This window comes from Salvelinus alpinus, chromosome 27 (genome assembly GCF_045679555.1).
Source record: "Salvelinus alpinus chromosome 27, SLU_Salpinus.1, whole genome shotgun sequence".
In the NCBI taxonomy this organism is placed as follows: Eukaryota; Metazoa; Chordata; class Actinopteri; order Salmoniformes; family Salmonidae; genus Salvelinus; species Salvelinus alpinus.
Genome location: NC_092112.1, coordinates 27,815,338 through 27,834,474, shown reverse-complemented (window position 1 = coordinate 27,834,474; position 19,137 = coordinate 27,815,338). Strand labels below are relative to the sequence as shown.

The window sequence follows — 19,137 nt, the reverse complement described above, 5'->3', positions numbered from 1 at the left end:
ATTCCACTTTAGTAGCATCCTTTGAGCGGCGACCCTCGCCGCCAACCTAGGACTGGCAACCCTACTAAAGGGCCCCACTGGACTGAGGAGCGCCTCTGGACTGAGGGGCAGCTCCGGACTGAGGGGCGGCTCAGGACTGAGGGGCAGCTCCGGACTGAGGGGCGGCTCAGGACTGAGGGGTGGCTCCGGACTGAGGGGCGGCTCCAGACTGAGGGGCGGCTCTGGCAGCTCCTGACTGGCGGGCGGCTCAGGACTGGCGGGCGGCTCTGGCAGCTCCTGACTGGCGGGCGGCTCTGGCAGCATCTGACTGGCGGGCGGCTCTGGCAGCACCTGACTGGTGGGCAGCTCCTGACTGGCGGGCGGCTCCTGACTGGCGGGCGGCTCTGGCGGCTCCTGACTGGCGGGCGGCTCTGGCGGCTCCTGACTGGCGGGCGGCTCTGGCGGCTCCTGACTAGCGGGCGGCTCTGCCGGCTTCTGACTGGCGGGCGGCTCTGGCGGCTCCTGACTGGCGGGCGGCTCTGGCAGCTCCTGACTGGTGGGGGGCTCAGGACTGGCGGGCGGCTCTGGCAGCTCCTGACTGGCGGGCGGCTCTGGCAGCTCCTGACTGGCGTGCGGCTCTGGCAGCACCTGACTGGCGGGCGGCTCCTGACTGGTGGGCGGCTCCTGACTGGCGGGCGGCTCCTGACTTGCGGGCGGCTCTTGACTGGCGGGCGGCTCTGGCGGCTCCTGACTGGCGGGCGGCTCTGGCGGCTCCTGACTGGCGGGCGGCTCTGGCGGCTCCTGACTAGCGGGCGGCTCTGGCGGCTCCTGACTGGCGGGCGGCTCTTGACTGGCGGGCGGCTCTGGCGGCTCCTGACTGGCGGGCGGCTCTGGCGGCTCCTGACTGGCGGGCGGCTCTGGCGGCTCCTGACTGGCGGGCGGCTCTGGCGGCTCCTGACTAGCGGGCGGCTCTGGCGGCTCCTGACTGGCGGGAGGCTCTGGCAGCTCCTGACTGGCGGGTGGCTCTGGCGGCTCCTGACTGGCGGGCGGCTCTGGCGGCTCCTGACTAGCGGGCGGCTCTGGCGGCTCCTGACTGGCGGGTGGCTCTGGCGGCTCCTGACTGGCGGGCGGCTCTGGCGGCTCCTGACTGGCGGGCGGCTCTGGCGGCTCCTGACTGACGGGCGGTTCTAGCGGCTCCTGACTGACGGACGGCTGTAGCGGCTCAGGACAGACGGACGGCTCTGACGGCTCTGGACAGACGGGCGGCTCAGATGGCGCTGGACAGATGGGCGGCTCAGGCGGCGCTGGACAGACGGGCGGCTCAGGCGGTGCTGGACAGACGGACGGCTCAGGCGGCGCTGGACAGGAGGGAGACTCAGGCGGCGCTGGACAGGAGGGAGACTCAGGCGGCGCTGGACAGGAAGGAGACTCAGGCGGCGCTGGACAGGAGGGAGACTCAGGCCTGCCGAGGCACACAGTAGGCCTGGTGCGTGGTGCCGGAACTGGTGGTACCGGGCTGGGAACAAGCACCTCAGGGCGAGTGCGGGGAGCAGGAACTGGAGGCCTGGTACGTGGTGCCGGCACCGGAGGGCTGGTGCGTGGGGCTGCCACAGGAGAGCTGGTGCGTGGGGCTGCCACAGGAGAGCTGGTGCGTGGAGAAGGCACCGGATAGGCCGGACCGTGGAGGCGCACTACAGGTCTCGAGCACCGAGCCTGCCCAACCCTACCTGGCTGAATGCTCACCGTAGCCATGCCAGTGCGGCCTATTCCACCTCGCCGCACGCGTACAGGAGACACCATGCGTAGGGCTGGTGCCATGTACCCCGGTCCGAGGAGACGCACTGGAGATCAGATGCGTAGAGCCGGCTTCATGGCACCTGGCTCGATGCCCACTCTAGCCCGGCCGATACGAGGCACTGCTATGTACCGCACCGGGCTATGCACACATACTGGAGACACCGTGCGCTCTTCCGCATAACACGGTGTCTGCCCGTACGCTCGCTCTCCACGGTAAGCACGGGGAGCTGGCTCAGGTCTCCTACCTGACTTAGCTACACTCCCCGTGTGCCGCCCCCCAATAAATTTTTGGGGCTGCCTCTCGTGCCTGTTGCGCTGCCGTGTGTGTGTCGCCAACTCCATTCTCCTGTAACCCTCCTCGCACTGCTTCAGAGAATCCCAGGCGGGCTCCGGCACTCTCCTTGGGTCGACCGACCACGTTTCTATTTCGTTCCAAGTTATATATTCCAGATCTCGCTGCTGCCCGATACCACTCTGCTTGGTCCTTTGGTGGTGGGTGGTTCTGTAATGGCCTTCGTCTGGAGAAAGAGAGGAGGACCAAAGCGCAGCGTGGTAAGGGTTCATGATGAATCTTTAATAGAACAAACTGAACACTGAGATACCAAACAATAAATTGAACTACTGAAAACCGAAACAGTTCCGTGTGGAACACAACGACACGGAAGACAACCACCCACAAAACACAACAGAAAACAGGCTACCTAAATATGGTTCCCAATCAGAGACAATGACTAACACCTGCCTCTGATTGAGAACCATATCAGGCCAAACGAAAAACCCAACATAGAAACACAAAACATAGATAACCCACCCAACTCACGCCCTGACCATACTAAAACAAAGAAAATACAAAAGAACTAAGGTCAGAACGTGACAGTGAGTGTGTAATGGCTTCAAGACTACGAAATTAATTAGGTATAAGTAAATAGTTTTGTATGATAAAGTGGGGACCCTACCAGGTAAAATACTCACTCTGCCACCCTCCTTTTTCATGCCCACTCATCTAGTCTCTGTCTAAAACAGAGATACTGTAGGAATTAAGTTAATGAGAGGACTCTGTCAGCCAGAATAATGGCAAGGCTAAAAATATATAACCCCTGATTCCCCTATCAGAGAAGTGAGCCCCACTCAGCCACCTCCAGCAATGACTGAAATGACAAATTACTCTGTATAGCCCAAAACCAGCGAGTCACGCCACAAATGTTCTTGTCAAGAAGCTGTTTCATGTCATGGCCAGCTTTCGTGTTTCAACTACTGCCAGTCACATAGAAAGAGACATAACAACCAAGGTCTCAACAGCATTCCATCTTTGTTTTCAGAGAACTGATATATTGCAGCTTGGTCTGCAATCTTCTTGCTAATTAAGGGGGAAATGTGCTCAACATACCAACGTACAAACAACATTTAAAAAAGTAGAATTCAGAGATGCTGGACAGTTCACTTGTTGATATGATATGGCATTTGTTCATGCATTTTTGTGCCTTGCAAGTTTTGTGCCATTCTATTTTCCATGGCTTAGCATATATAACCAATATAGCTATTCCAAAATTGAATTTAAAATAAACTGTTTACTATCAACATGTTTGGATTTGTGATTCATAGGGGCAATCTGCAGTTGCTGCATCCATTTCTGGACTCTTATTTTAATTATATATACCCATTGATATACACTGTACCTTACAAATGCCCATAGTCGCGGGAAGCAGGGGTGCTGAGGGTTCTGCAGCACCCGCTGAAAAATCAGAATAAAAAAGTTAATAAAACAACTTTTTTTGTTTTTATCAACAAAAAAAGTTGTGCACTGGACCTTTACTAGTTCTGTATTAGCAGACCGATATAGCCATCTGTAGTGCACTCAACAACAACAACAAAAATATTCTGTCATTTCTCCAGCCCCATGCTTCAGCTATTTACCAAAACATTGGCTGGGCAACCGCTTGTTGTAGTTTGAACTGCAGATTGTCCCTTTAAGGGAAGCTTATGCAGTTGTCCCAAGATGGGTGGGCTTAATGCTTTAGGTGGTTTACCGGTATGAAATCAATTACATTGCAATTCGATTTGAGGATATTTCTTCAAAGAGTTCAGAAACTAGTCAGATGGTGTCTTTTTTTGTTGTTGATTTCTTTAAAATATATATTTTTAACTATTTCACTTACGAACCACTGCTTTATGATTTATGGCAGTGGACTGCAGCCAAGGGTAAGAAACAGCGCAGCCTAGTGTAAAAATATGGAGGACACACATTTTCAATGGTACCAGCAAGTCAAGGACATTCAGTAAACTATACTGTAGGTTCTCAACGTTTCATCATTCCTACATGAATTATATGGAAAGCAGACATTGTAACAGTTTCAAGTGTGTTTTGATATTAAAAAGTCTATCCATGATTTTTTAATCGAATGTAGGCCTATTCATGTTTTTCATGTGGGAAAATTGTGAATGTCAAAAATATTACATAAAATAATGCATGATGAGTATGCACAGTAACAAGAACCTCTGAAATTTTAGGGTCAAAATGTATGTGAAGAAATTAGATTTGTAAACAACTTCACAGCTGAAAAACAACTGAACAGGTTAACCATTTTCTTAACTGGTGGATATAAAAACAAAATTAAACTCCTCTCCAAACAAATAAAATAGCAGACCATTGGATACAACTATAATTGTGTTGTGGAATTAACATTAAAAAGTGTTTTGGCTTTTGTATTATAAAAATGAAATGGAACCTTGAGCGAGACCATTGCAAAGAAAGCCTAAACCCTTCTTTTCATTAAAAGAGAGACACTTTAAATTGTGGTCTGAAAATGGGATATTGATTTAGCACAAGCCTTGAATAGTGAGGTGCCCTCACCTTTCTAATGAAACCTTGGAAAAAGTACTATTGTACTTTTGTCGTTATAGGACAGACATTGGTGCCCTTGAACTTTAAAAACTACAACAACATGGACGTGTGTATTCTCTCAAATTCTATTCAGTTTAAACAAGGCATATGAAGACCCCTAAATCTAGAGTTAGAATAGCGAAATCAAATGCAATTTCTTCATTCATAGTGCTTAATTTCACCCACCATTTCTGCTCTCAGTCATAACATTAAGAATGCATGATAGAATGCTCAAGATGTGTAAAAAAAATCTCACATGTGGAAAGATAACCAGCCTTGATTCAATCTAACGAAAGAGAAAACAGGCACAGTATGACAAGGACTATAAGATAAATCTTCACCAAAGCTGTTGGTGCATGAAACATAACCATAACCATCTAGACATTATTATCGTAATTATTTTTATTTTATTGATGGTAATTTGATTTAGTTTAGATTTAGATTTAATCTGCTTTCAGCTGGCAATAGTTTTGGGATAATGGTGAATATGCTGCAAGCTTGGTGCATATTGAGAACCATTCAGCTGTAATTGCAGGGATATAATCTAGTAAATCATCTTTGAGTTCCTCTTAGTTTTCTCCTTGTACATGAAAATACACTGTATAGATCATCAGTAATGGAAAATCATTGCCTTCACTTATCGACAATGGCTCTACAACATACTGTCTGATTAGCATTAAGTGCAATATGAGCAGGTATATGAATATGTTCAGTGGGGGGGAATTAAACCTGCATACGCATTTCTTTTTTCAATGTGGCATGGCGTCAGGGAGATTCAAAGCGATGATCTTCTGTTCTCTATCCATGGAATTAGTCCACTGCGTCACCAGGATGGAGCTAGCATGGAATGTTGTTTTTTTTACTCAAAGCTGTTCATTTTTACGTTGTTTCTTAACATTCTCGGAACGTTCTGAGAACATGACATTGAATGGAACATTGAGGAAACCTGTAGAAAACGTTGTACTGAAATTCCCATAGCATTGAAACATATGGTTCTCAGAACATTATGCGCTAGCTGGGTAGTGTGCACCATTCCCTGAATGTTGTGGGAAGGTTGTATGCAAAATAACCATAGGACAACCAAGCTCTCACCAAGCTCTAAGAAGCATATGGTTCTCAGAACGTTATGTGCTAGCTGGGTTAAGATAGCCTACACTTAGGTGGGTTGGTCAGGGAAATGAGTCGGAAAACTCCACCCAAAATCTACATTTTGGTATTTGTTTCATTAGTCCATTGTTGACATAGTCCCAAAAATGTTTTCCTTGTCAGCACTCAGGTTTTTAAGATATGTAACTTTCAAAATATAGACATCATCTTCATATGATGCATTTTGCATCATATGATGCTGCGTTTGGAACATATTATGGCTGATTTAAGATGAAAGCGTTAACCCTGTTATGGTCAATCCTTTTACTGTCACGCCATGATCTGTTTCACTTGTCCTTGTGATTGTCTCCACCCCCTCCAGGTGTCGCCAGTTTGTCTTGTATGTTTCCAAGTCAACCAGCGGTTTTCCGTTCTCCTGCTTTTTGCATTCTCCTTTTTCTAGTCCTCCTGTTTTGACCCTTACCTGTTTCTGGACTTTGTACATGCCTGCCTGATCATTCTGCATGCCTTGACCACGAGCTTGTCTGCCACTGTACCTCCTGGACTCTGATCTGGTTTTGACCTTTTGCCTGTCCCCGACCATTCTCTTGCCTACCCCTTTGGATTAATAAACATTGTAAGACTCCAACCATCTGCCTTCAGTGTATGCATCTGGGTCTCACCTTGTGCCTTGATATTTACTTTATTTGGCCCTTACTATAGTTTTCACCAAGTTACACTACTGACAAATAGTTGAAAATAATCCAGACAAGATCTTGCCTGTCCCCTGTGAACACATTTACTGAAAACTGTAGGTCAATGTCATTTGAAAATAAAATGTCATTTGAAAATAAAATGTAAACTTTCTGAGGACAAAGGAGAGTAACCAGCCTTATGGACTTTCATGAAATGTAGGCTACTGTAAATTACAGCCATAATCTATTGAGTCTGTTCCAGTGGCAACCAACGACTGTGCTATTTGTTCAGGCTCCTCCCTTTTCTTTTATTGAAAATTGTTTCTCACCTTGGGGGTCATACCTCATTTAGGTTCAATATAATGTGTAGGTAATAAGCACTGAGACAAGAGTAGTCGCCATTGAAATGGGTGTTATTCCCTGTAAAGAAAAAAGAGGAAGAGATCCCTTCCCAATCAACATCGCCATCTGCAGGCTGCTATATTCTATCCATATTTGTTTCAACATAGCGGGCCATTTAGACGATTATTTTATCCAAAGTCAGTGATTCAATCAGTTACAGACAGTGAATTTCCAGAGCGCTTTCAGAAGTGTGTTTGCTTTGCACAGCAAGTGTAATGGGTGACACGTGAAATAGTTGTGTAAAAAAAGGAAGTCGATGCTTTCTCTGCCTTCAGTACAGAAAGTCACATACTTCAGAGTGACCTCAAAATAACCTCAAACCATTTTCAGACTCAGTTCTGTAATAGGAACATCAACAGAATGAAATATTTGCTGTAGATCACTCTGCATCTCTCCTAAATATAACTAACCTCTCATGTCTCTCCTGTGCCTACAATTTTTGAAGTTTGCCTAACATGTAGTGCACAGAAACTCCACTAGGATGAGATATAGTTCCACTATTCAATTTATGGACCAAAGATAAACATTAAAGCACAATCTGTAAGATTCCTTGCTGTTTAATAATCAAAGTAAAAAAGGAGAAAAATAGAGAAAAAGTACATCAAGGGGATTAAATATATGACTAACAAACGATGGTCCACAGCATTAAGACAGTCTGTCCTTATGAGTCTGCCTATCTGGATACTTCCTCCCGTTTTAACTCATTACTGCATAATCATGTCACTATAACACTTTATGTGCCTTTGGTCCCCGCACTTAGTTCTAGCCAGCTAGTGATTTACTCTGCTTGATGTGATCTATACCAGGTAGTAAGCCTAATCCCCAGCTGCATTTTCCATTATCAAAACCATAAAAGTGTATGGATTCCCTGGTCAGTCTATGGCAGAAGTGTTTTGTCTCATAATTTATTGTGATATGATATGTGATAGGAGCCCATGTAATAGAGGCAGTGTCTAATGGAGCTCAGATGTAGACGTGTCGACGGGTTTGTCGCAGCTAGCAGCAGGCCCTGTAACAAGGATAGGGGAGCTCCCACAGTCACTCATCATCTCCCCTGAGAGAACAGCACTGTGACTGTTTGACAGTGTATAACTGCTCTGTCTTTGGCAAGAGAGCAGCAGGGGGACAATTTGGAGATGGCCCTTACAGTAAAGTAGATCTTTGTTTAATTATCATTATCAATAACCGTCAGCTACGCTGTTCATCCACCAATAACAAATGTTCTAGTCACATTTTTCTATAAACAAGGAATTTAAAAAAAATGGATTTCCCTAAAACGGCCCCAACAACAGTCAATCAAAATGACATTTGAATGTCTGGATAAAGACTTACAGAGACAGGGCAAAAGAGAAGCATGCATAAGGGTATTTGAACTCCATGAGTGTGAGAGAAAACAATGTGTGACATTATTTGAAAAGTTAAACTTCATGTAAACATGATCTAATCAACCCATTATATACAAAACATTAAGAACACCTTCCTAATACTGAGTTGCAATCCCCCCGCGAAAGCGTGTCGAAAGAATTTTACAGGGATGCTGGCCCATGTTGACCCCAATGCTTCCCACAGTTGTGTCAAGTTGGCTGGATGACCTTTGGGTGGTGGACCATTCTAGATACACACAGGAAACTGTTGAGTGTAAAAAACTAGTTGCAGTTCTTGACACACTCAAACTGGTGCGCCTGGCACCTACTAACATGCACAGTTCAAAGGCACTTCCATTTTATGATCTTACCACATTCACCCTCTGAACGGCACACATACACAAACCATGTCTCAATTGTCTTAAGGCTCAAAAATCCTTCTTTAACCTGTCTCCTCCCCTTCATCTATCATAGCTTTACCTTGTCAATCTATGGCATGAAAAGAGCAGGTGTTCTTAATGTTTTGTACACTAGGTGCATGTCTTTCACATATACTGCACAAAAATATAAACGTAACATGTCGTGTTGGTCCCATAATTCATTGACATAAAAGTTCCCAGAAATGTTTAATACGCACTGTTAGTGAGCATTTCTCCGTTGCCAAGATAACCCACGTGTCAGATGTGTCATATTAAGAAGCTGATTAAACAGCATCCTCATTACACAGGTGCACCTTGTGCTGGGGACAATAAAAGGCCACAAAAATGTGGAGTTTTGTCACACAACACAATGCCACAGATGTCTCAAGTTGAGGGAGCGTGCAATTGGCATGCTGACTGCAGGAATGTCCACCAGAGCTGTTGCCAGATAATTGAATGTTAATTTCTCTACCATAAGCCACCTCCAATGTTGTTTTAGAGAATTTGGCAGTACATCCAACCGGTCTCAAAAACGCAGACCATGTGCAGACCACGTGTAACCACTCCAGCCCAGGACCTCCACATCAGGCTTCTTCACCTGCGGGATCGTCTGAGACCAGCCACCCAGGCAGCTGATGAAACTGTGGGTTTACACAACTGTAGACCTTCTGCAAAAACTGTCAGAAACCATCTCAGGGAAGTTCATCTGTATGCTCGTAGTCCTCACCAGTGTCTTGACCTGACTGCAGCTCGGCGTTGTAACCAACTTCAGTGGGCAAATGCTCACCTTCAATAACCACTGGCACACTGGAGAAGTGTGCTCTTCATGGATGAATCCTGCTTTCAACTGTACTGGGCAGATGGCAGACAGCATGTATGACATCATGTGACCGAGCGGTTTGCTGATGTCAGTGTTTTGAACAGAGTGCCCCATGGTGGCGGTGGGGTTATGGTATGGGCAGGCATTAGCAGTGGTTGAAAAATTACTCAATTCAAATACTTGAGTAAAAGTAAAGGTACCTTATTAATAGAAAATAACTCAAGTAAAAGTGAAAGTCACCCAGTAAAATACTACTTGACTAAAAGACAAAAATTATTTGGTTTGAAATATACCTCAGTGGGCCTCCCGAGTGGCGCAGCGGTCTAAGGCACTGCATCGCAGTGCTTGAGGCGTCACTACAGACTACAGACTTGAGGCGTCACTCACAATCGGCCGTGACTGGGAGTCCCATAGGGCGGCGGCGTCCGGGTTAGTGGAGATTTTTGGTTCCAAACGCTGTGTCTTTGTGAGATGCAGAGTAGGTGAACGGATGATCTCCGTATGTGTGGTTCCCACCACGAAGCATGGAGGAGGTATGATGGTGCTTTGCTGGTGACACTGTCTGTGATTTATTTAGAATTAAAGGCACAATTAACCATCATGGCTACCACAGCATTCTGCAGCGATGCGCCATCCCATATGGTTTGCGCTTAGTGGGACTATCATTTATTTTTCAACAGGACAACGACCCAACACACCTCCAAGCTGTGTAAGGGCTATTTGACCAAGAAGGAGAATGATGGAGTACTGCATCAAATGACCTGGCTTTCACAATCACCCGACCTCAACTCAATTGTGATGGTGTGGGATAAGTTGGACCGCAGAGTGAAGGAAAATCATTGACTGACCTTCTTCATGTCTTAAAGTAATGATGGACTGTCGTTTCTCTTTGCTTATTTGAGCCGTTCTTGCCATAATATGGACTTGGTCTTTTACCAAATAGGGCTATCTTCTGTATACCACCCCTACCTTGTCACAACACAACTGATTGGCTCAAACGCATTAAGAAGGCAGGAAAGTCCACAAATGAACTTTTAACAAGGCACACCTGTTAATTGAAAAGCATTCCAGGTGACTACCTCATGAAGCTGGTTGAGAGAATGCCAAGCGTGTGCAAAGCTGTCATCAAGGCAAAGGGTGGCTACTTTGAAGAATCTCAAATATAAAATATATTTTGATTTGATTAACATTTTTTTGGTTATAACATGATTCCATATAAGTTATTTAATAGTTTTGATGTCTTCACTATTATTCTACAATGTAGAAAATAGTCAAAATAAAGAAAAACCCTTGAATGAGTAGGTGTCATTAAATAAATAGCTAGAATAGCCAATGACCAATAGCATTGCAATTTATTACAGAATAGTAGGCCTGTATGAAGTAGGCCTACTAGTACCTCCTATTTGGCTGTTTTATCACTGGTGAAAGTCACCTATCTTCTTAGGGATTGTTAAATTACATTTGGCATGTAGCCTATGTAAGCCTACAGGCTTAATGGTTAACCATTGAACTAAGGACTACTATACTTACTTTCAATATTCCCCTTCTAAGATAATACAGCTCAGACAGTTTCAAGGAGTAATGTTTGAACTGGTTCTATTTTAGTCTGAGTTCTCAGTACCTCCTATTTGGCTGATTTGAGTTAGTATAAAAGATCATAGGCCTATCTTTCAGCAGGGGTGTGCAGTTGAACAATTATTTTGATCAAGTGTTGCCTCTTGCCTGTCTTGGCTGCTAAACAAATATAGTCCTCTCCCCAACGACACCGTGGCTGTCAGACTGGTTGGTCGACCTGAGCACTGGGTGCCGCCTGTGGATGAAACACGGAAGAGTTCATTCAAGGAATCTACTGTGGAGATACAGGCAGGATAGAAGCGCAAGAAGCGCATCGGGATCCTTTGATTTACAGCAAACCTTCCTAAAGAAAATTATCCCATGAAGACGAGACAAATGTGTCTCCATATGCGATTTCGTTGCGTTACTTTGGATAAAATCTGAGATGTTGGGAAAGGAGAAACTTAATGGATTCTTTGTCGTTTGGACTATACTTTCCGCGTTTGGTGAAAAACTCGGTAAGTAAACTAACCGTCGTTAAAGCAACAGCGATTTACACGATTACCCATAACTTATTTTTTTTTAACTACAACAGATTTTAGGTAACAGGTCTCGCTACTTTATATTCGATGGAAACTGAATATTCTTTAATTCAGCATGGCACCGATAGTTTGACATTTTACTAGACTTTGGTGTGCCATGTGTTGAAAGCACACCAGACGGTGCCTTAAACACATGACACATAAAGGGTTAATAACACATTGTGTGTGGCTTGTTAAATAAGCCTCGAATGTTAAGTACTTGTCATAACTGGTTTGCCAATAATCAAATGTAACAATAGTGTGTGTCGTGTAATTACAATGAATCGTGTATTTGTTACATTGAATCACTGTTAGGCTACATTGAGTTGAGATCAAACATGCAGGACGTTGTGAGAAAATATAACCAGTCATTTTTTACAGTTGTCTTTCAAACATTACTCCTTAACTCTCTGAGCTGTTTTATCTTAGAAGGGGAATATTGAAAGTAAGTATAGTAGTCCTTAGTTCAATGGTTAACCATTAAGCCTGTAGGCTTACATAGGCTACATGTCAAATGTAATTTAATAATCCCTAAGAAGATAGGTGACTTTCACCAGTGATAAAACAGCCAAATAGGAGGTACTGGAGCTGAAACTATAATAGTTGTGTGATTGATCATCCTCCTGTATCACCACACTAATGGGCGGCATGGCTCGATTTTGTATTATTTAGCCTGATAGGCTCATAGTAGGATACGTGCATTATAATGACAATGGAGCAGTGCCATCCTTTTGTGCCTGTGCTCCTGTGGTATTGTCTCTCAGTACCAAGGAGTCACCACTGGCTGCTGAACAATGCCCTACAGCGCCACGCATGCCTTAGCAGTTTAGGAGACTCAGCCAAAGCTCTCCCACTGGCTGCCTTTGGGATCCTTGTGTGGATCCATGCAGTGAACAGTTTTAGTCCAATGCACATTGTAGTCTGACAGAGCCCCTCTACCTGGTATTACTGTATGGTGAGCCTCCCTGCCTGTTACATTGCATCTGCTTCCACAGCCCCCCCTCTGAGTGTGTGAAGTGAATATTTCATGTTTGTCCCGAGGGCAGGAGTCAGCCAGGTGTTCAGGAGAGACGATGAGAGATGCACTGGCATTTAAAATTTAAATAGCATAATTATATTCTCTGTTAGTAAAAATCAATGCATGAGTTTGCTGGTGTATATCAGTTTGACTGAAGTGAAATAAGGATGCATAAAGGTTTTACTCCAGTGAAGTATGTGCACTGCATAGAGAGAAATGCAACCTTGCTATGAATGAGGAATCTCAAGGAACAAAAAAAAGGCAATAAGTGAAATCTGACTGAAACCTCCAACACATGAGCCCATATCTGAGAGGATCAGATAAATGTCTAGGTCATTGAAGATATATATAAACAAAACAATGTCTTAGTAGGTCTATCTGCTGGGGACGCTGTCATGTAAACATTTTGTTGTACAGTAGGTATTTAAAGTGCATGTGGGCTGAGCCTGGATTTTTATTGTTCCAAACAAACCACTACTCAAAAAGGCTCTTGAGGGGATCTTAAAGGGCCCACTCTGACCTTCTCCTACTTTACCGTTGTGTGACGATGCCACCGCTCCTGTGCTTGCCCCCAGGTGGGTAGCTGCATCTTGTTTACATTTTTCGGTCCCGCTGTGGTGTCTGCCCAGCCTCACATCTGGACTGAGTCCAACCTTGGACCACAAAGGCCACTGTGTGTGCCTGCCCAGTGTGTGACGCTGACGTAACCATCGCTGCATGGCTGTGGACTGGCCAGTCAAGTCAAAGCTGCCATCATGTGTTTTTTAATAGCCTCATTCATTTGTCCACAGGCCAACTCATTTTCTTTAAATGTTTTTCCATGAAATGTGATTTACCGTCCTTGGAAAGAAGAGAGATCCTGTAGAGATCCTTATCCAGAAACCAGTGTTATTTCATGCATGTTTTAGGCCTGTGTGAAATGATCCAGCACTGCACAGATCCTGCCATTGATGTCTGGACTATGTGTTTCTGTTCTACATACATCTAAATTCAAGGGCCCAGTCCAAACACTAGCCCCTACCTCCAAGCCCCAACCTGCTAGGCACTTCATGTTGGCTAGATCTGAAATAAATTGAATAGGTACGATGCATTGGGGATAGGTGTAAGCATAAGACGTGATAGTAGCGCAACTTTGCCCTATGATAAGCTAGGTAGATTTTTCACCATATTGTTAATAAATATTGCTAATAATTTCACATCTACATGAAGTCTCTAGGGATTAGAGGGACAGGGCCTAGGTCTGTGTGAAGCAGTCCCGGTGACTGGTCTCTGTGGGCCACAGCTGCCATGAAGCCCTTGCAGGCCTGTTAGTGCTGTCACAAGTGTTAATGCCACACCCAGGGGGACAGTGGATTAACCTCTCTGTAAACAGTGTCCACCGTGTCACCAGGGTGCTGAGCTAGGCCCGAGGCGTGGGAGCCACTGACACACCACACACACACGAAAGGGAAGCCCCACACCTTCTGAAAGAGCCTGGAGTTGGCCTAGCCCAAGCAGCTGAGCATCTCAGACAGACACCCCACCTCTCGTGCCACCCAATGGGAATCTCTAGAGAGAGATCGAGCATTGCCTTTCTTGGAGGTTGTGCTTTTTTTGCTTTGCTGTGTCTGCATTCTTAAGCAGAAATACATCAGCCAGGTATTTCTGTGAAGTAACTCCTATTTGTTTTGACTTGTCTGTTTGAGAAGATGTCCACTCATTGAGACATTGGCAAATTTTTACTCACTTTGATGTAATTAAGACTGCCTTCCAATAGCTGTCATCAGAGCTTGTATTTGTCTGACGCAATGCAATGTGTACAGTGTCTTTTGTTTTGCTTGTCTTGACTTGTCTCCCTCCCTCAATGTCTACTTAACACAAGTGATTCCTTTCATATGTACTGGCACATTCTCTATGTAGACCTGCTGCTTTCCTTGATTCATTTCAAACTGTTAGCTTAGTAAAATTAGTCATGTTGGCTAGCTAGCAAACTGAACAATATGTCTCATTTACTGGTGAGGTTGTTTGGCGTGTTTGTGGAGTGAAAGTTGAGCCTTGAATGGTGAATGTTCTTATTTGCCTTCCAGTTTGAGAGAGTTCGTGTTTTTCTCCACCTAACTCCACCATCACGTGTGTTCCTCATATCATGGTTTAACTAGTCTTAAAAAATGTAACAGAAATACAACACCAAAATGGAGACGGAACTTCTTCTGATCTAACTTGACTTCTCTCCTATGGTTTTGTCCAGATGACGGTTGTGGCCACTCCATGCTGGGCCCAGAGAGTGGTGTCCTCTCCTCTAAGAACTACCCGGGAACCTACCCCAACAACACCTGGTGCGAGTGGAAGATCCGCGTGCCAGAGGGCAACAGCCTGGTCCTCAGGTTCGGAGACCTGGACGTGGAGGCACAGGATTGCCAGTTGGACTACGTTAAGGTCCTCAAGGGTGTCTACGGAGGCGAGCATGGTGAGTCTGAGTCAGCCATCTTGGCCTTGGCTATTGTCTCTCTGGTTCTATGTGGTGATGAAAGTGTGACCTAGCTAGCGGTGGTGCTGCACAGACCACAGTCTTCATAACATTCCTTCTCCACAGATGAAAAGCACATGTCAGACTGAGCTTCCCTATTCACTGAGACAAGGACAGTGTTTCTTCTGGGGTATTTTTTTATATATAAAGAGCCGGAGGAGAGGGCGGATGTCTTTGTTGTACTTGAGAATAGCCTCACACAAAGAGGAAGTTGTGGGTGATCCTGATGGTCTGAGGACATCCAAGCCAACAGAACGACATTGTTGTTTTGTCTCTGTACTCCAGAACTTTGGTATTTTCATCCATATTGGGTAAACCATTTACAGCATTTTTTGTACATAGTATTTTAGGGGACCAAAAGTATTGGGACAAATTCACTAGCTGTAAAAAGTTTAGTATTTGGTCCCATATTCATAGCATACAATGACTAATAATCCTGAATGAATCGTGAATAATGAGTGACAAAGTTAGACGCACAAATATCATACCCCCCAAAAAAATTCTAACCTCCCCTGTTATTGTAATAGTGAGAGGTTAGCATGTCTTGGGGGTATGATATTTGTGCGTCTGTAACTTCCTCACTTATCATTATTCATGATTCATTCACGATTATTGGTAATCATGGTAGCATCCACATTTAATGTAGATGTGTTTAGAAATATATTATATTCTTATTTACAATACAAGTGATTCCAAAACGACACAATACATTATTTACAATATTTCTATTGGGCACAAAATAATCTGAAACACAACCAAAACTAACAGCAAATGCATCCAACAATTTTGTAGAGTCACAAGCTTGATGTATACTGAACAAAAATATAAATGTAAAAATGTCAAAGATTTTACTGAGTTACAGTTTATATAAGGAAATCAGTCAATTGTAATAAATTAATTAGGCCCTAATCTATGGATTTCACATGACTGGGAATACAGATATGCATCTGTTGGTCACAGATACCTTAAAAAGAATATGGGCGTGGATCAGAAAACCAGTCCGTATCTGGTGTGACTACCATATGCCTCATACAGCGCGACACATCTCCTTTGCATAAAGTTGATCAGGGTGCTGATTGTGACCTGTGTAATGTATTTTTTTGTTTTTGTATTTTTTTCATAATTTATTTATTTGTTACCCCCCTCTCCCCAATTTCGTGGTTTCCAATTGGTAGTTACAGTCTTGTCTCATCGCTGCAACTCCCGTACAGACTCGGGAGAGGCGAAGGTTGAGAGCCATGCGTACTCTGAAACACAACCCAACCAAGCCGCACTGCTTCTTGACACAATGCCCACTTAACCCGGAAGCCAGCCGCACCAATGTGTCGGTGGAAACACCATACACCTGGCGACCGTGTCAGCGTGCACTGTGCCCGGCCCACCACAGGAGTTGCTAGTGCGCGACAAGGACATCCCTGCCGGCCAAACCCTCCCCTAAACCGGATGACACTGGGACAATTGTGCACCGCCCCATGGGTCTCCCAGTCGCGGCTGGCTGCAACAGAACCTGGACTCGAACCCAGAATCTCTAGTGGCACAGCTAGCACTGCGATGCCATGCCTTAGACCACTGCGCCACTCGGGAGGCCCGGCCTGTATAATGTTGTCCAACTCCTCTTCAATGACTGTGCGTAGTTGCTGCATATTGGCGGGAACTGGAACATGCTTTCGTACACGTCGATCCAGAGCCACCCAAACATGCTCAATGGGTGACATGTCTGGTGAGTATGCAGGCAATGTAAGAACTGGGACATTTTCAGCTTCCAGTATTTGTGTACAGATCCTTGTGACATGGGGCCGTGCATTGTCATGCTGAAACATGAGGTGATGGAGGCGAATGAATGGCATGACAATGAGCCTCAGGATCTTGTCATGGGGTCTCTGTGCATTAAAATTGCCATCGATAAAATGCTATTGTGTTCGTTGTCCGTAACCCCACCGACACCATGGGACATTCTTTACACAACTTTGACATCAGCAAACCGCTCTCCCACCTGCCCGGTACAGTTGAAACCAGGATTCATCTGTGAAGAGCACACTTCTCCAGTGTGCAAGTGGCCATCGAAGGTGAGAATTTGCCAGGTGTCAGGTGGATGGATTATCTTGGTAAAGGAGAAATGCTCACTAACCAATGTAAAGAAATGTGCACAACGTGAGAGAAATACGGTAAGCTTTTTGGGCTTATGGAACATTTCTGGGATCTTTTATTTCAGCTCATGGGACCAACACTTTACATGTTGTGTGCTATGAATATGGGACCAAATATGTAATGTTTTGCTACTTTAATACACATATATGTGAATTTGTCCCAATACCTTTGTTCACCTAAAATGGGGGGAATATGTACAAAGAGTGCTGTAATTTGTAAACAGTTCACCTGATATGGATAAAAAAATCCCCAAATTAAAGCTGCCAGTATGCACTTTAACCTCAGTCATTGTATCATTTCAAATCCAAAGTGCTGGAGTACAGAGTCAAAAGAATCAAAAATGTGTCACTGTCCCAATACTTTTGGAGGTCACTGTATTCCATTATAGGCTCTCTTTTACCTTGAGATCTCTATGGGCTTTGATGGGGTTTGACCATATTTGTTGGTGGGTTTGACAAGTGCTTTTGGGTAGTTCCACCTCAAAAAGCACAAGAAAGGATTTCAACACCAACCATATCAGATTGTTCTGAAATCCTTTCTGTTGTTAGAAACAGATAAGATTAGCATTCCTGCAACATTATTTTGTTTCTAATATTATTTTATCTTTGAGAAATTAAGCCAATTGATTGCATCTAAATTGATAATTGTAATTTCTAGGATTCATATAATATTTTAACGACCCCCCCCCCCAATCACACCTAACGAGTATATAGTATTAGTTCTCTGTGTCTGACAAGTAGTATGGACCTGCGGCTTGGACTATTGTTTCTTCATCCTATGAAATGTATTCCCAGTGAATTTGGTGATGTTTTTTCCCCCTTTTCAGAGAAATTAGTCATTGAATGTGTTAGGTTTATGTCCCATCCTACATCCTGATATTACCAGGTTCTGACTAGATGTTGACCGATTAATCGGAATGGCTGATTAATTAGGGCCGATTTCAAGTTTTCAGAACAATCAGCATTTTTGGACACCAATCATGGCCGATTACATTGCATTCCACGAGGAGACTGCGTGTCAGGCTGACTACCTGTTATGCGAGTGCAGCAAGGAGCCACGGTAAGGTGCTAGCTAGCATTAAATGTATCTTTAAAAAAACAATCAATCTTAACAAAGTCACTAGTTAACTACACATGGTTGATGATATTACTAGTTTATCTAGCTTGTCCTGCATTGCATATAATCAATGCGGTGCCTCTTAATTTATCATTGAATCACAGCCTACTTCGCCAAACAGGTGATTTAACAAGCGCATCCGCAAAAAAAGCACTGTCGTTGCACCAATGTGTACCTAACCATAAACATCAACGCCTTTCTTAAAATCAATACACAAGTATATATTTTTAAACCTGCATATTTAGTTAATATTGCCTGCTAACATGAATTTCTTTTAACTAGGGAAATTGTGTCACTTTTCTTGCGTTCTGTGCAACAGAGTCAGGGTATATGCAGCAGTTTGGGTCGCCTGGTTCGTTGCGAACTGTGAAGACTATTTCTTCCTAACAAAGACAGCCAACTTCGCCAAACGGGGGATGATTTAACAAAAGCGCATTTGCGAAAAAGCATAACCGTTGCACGAATGTACCTAACCATAAACATCAATGCCTTTCTTAAAATCAATACATAGAAGTATATATTTTTAATCCTGCATATTTAGTTAAAAGAAATTCCTGTTAGCAGGCAATATTAAACTAGGGAAATTGTGTCACTTCTCTTGCGTTCATTGCACGCAGAGTCAGGGTATACGCAACAGTTTGGGCCACCTGGCTCGTTGCAAACTAATTTTCCAGAATTTTACGTAATTATGACATAACATTGAAGGTTGTGCAATGTAGCAGGAATATTTATACTTATGGATGCCACCCGTTAGATAAAATATGGAACGGT

The 19,137-nt window shown here is 44.3% G+C and overlaps 1 protein-coding gene across 1 annotated transcript in view; it reads left to right on the top strand.

Annotated features, from left to right (window-relative positions):
* The first annotated feature begins 11,201 nt into the window (after positions 1-11,201).
* The window catches only part of LOC139556285 (discoidin, CUB and LCCL domain-containing protein 1-like), a 44,207-nt gene continuing 36,271 nt past the window's right edge, over positions 11,202-19,137 (top strand). The window contains exons 1-2 of the mRNA XM_071370072.1: positions 11,202-11,515; positions 14,824-15,042. Coding sequence (XP_071226173.1) covers positions 11,443-11,515; positions 14,824-15,042 — 292 coding nt within the window. The 5' untranslated portion in view covers positions 11,202-11,442. The remainder of the gene's footprint in view (positions 11,516-14,823; positions 15,043-19,137) is intronic.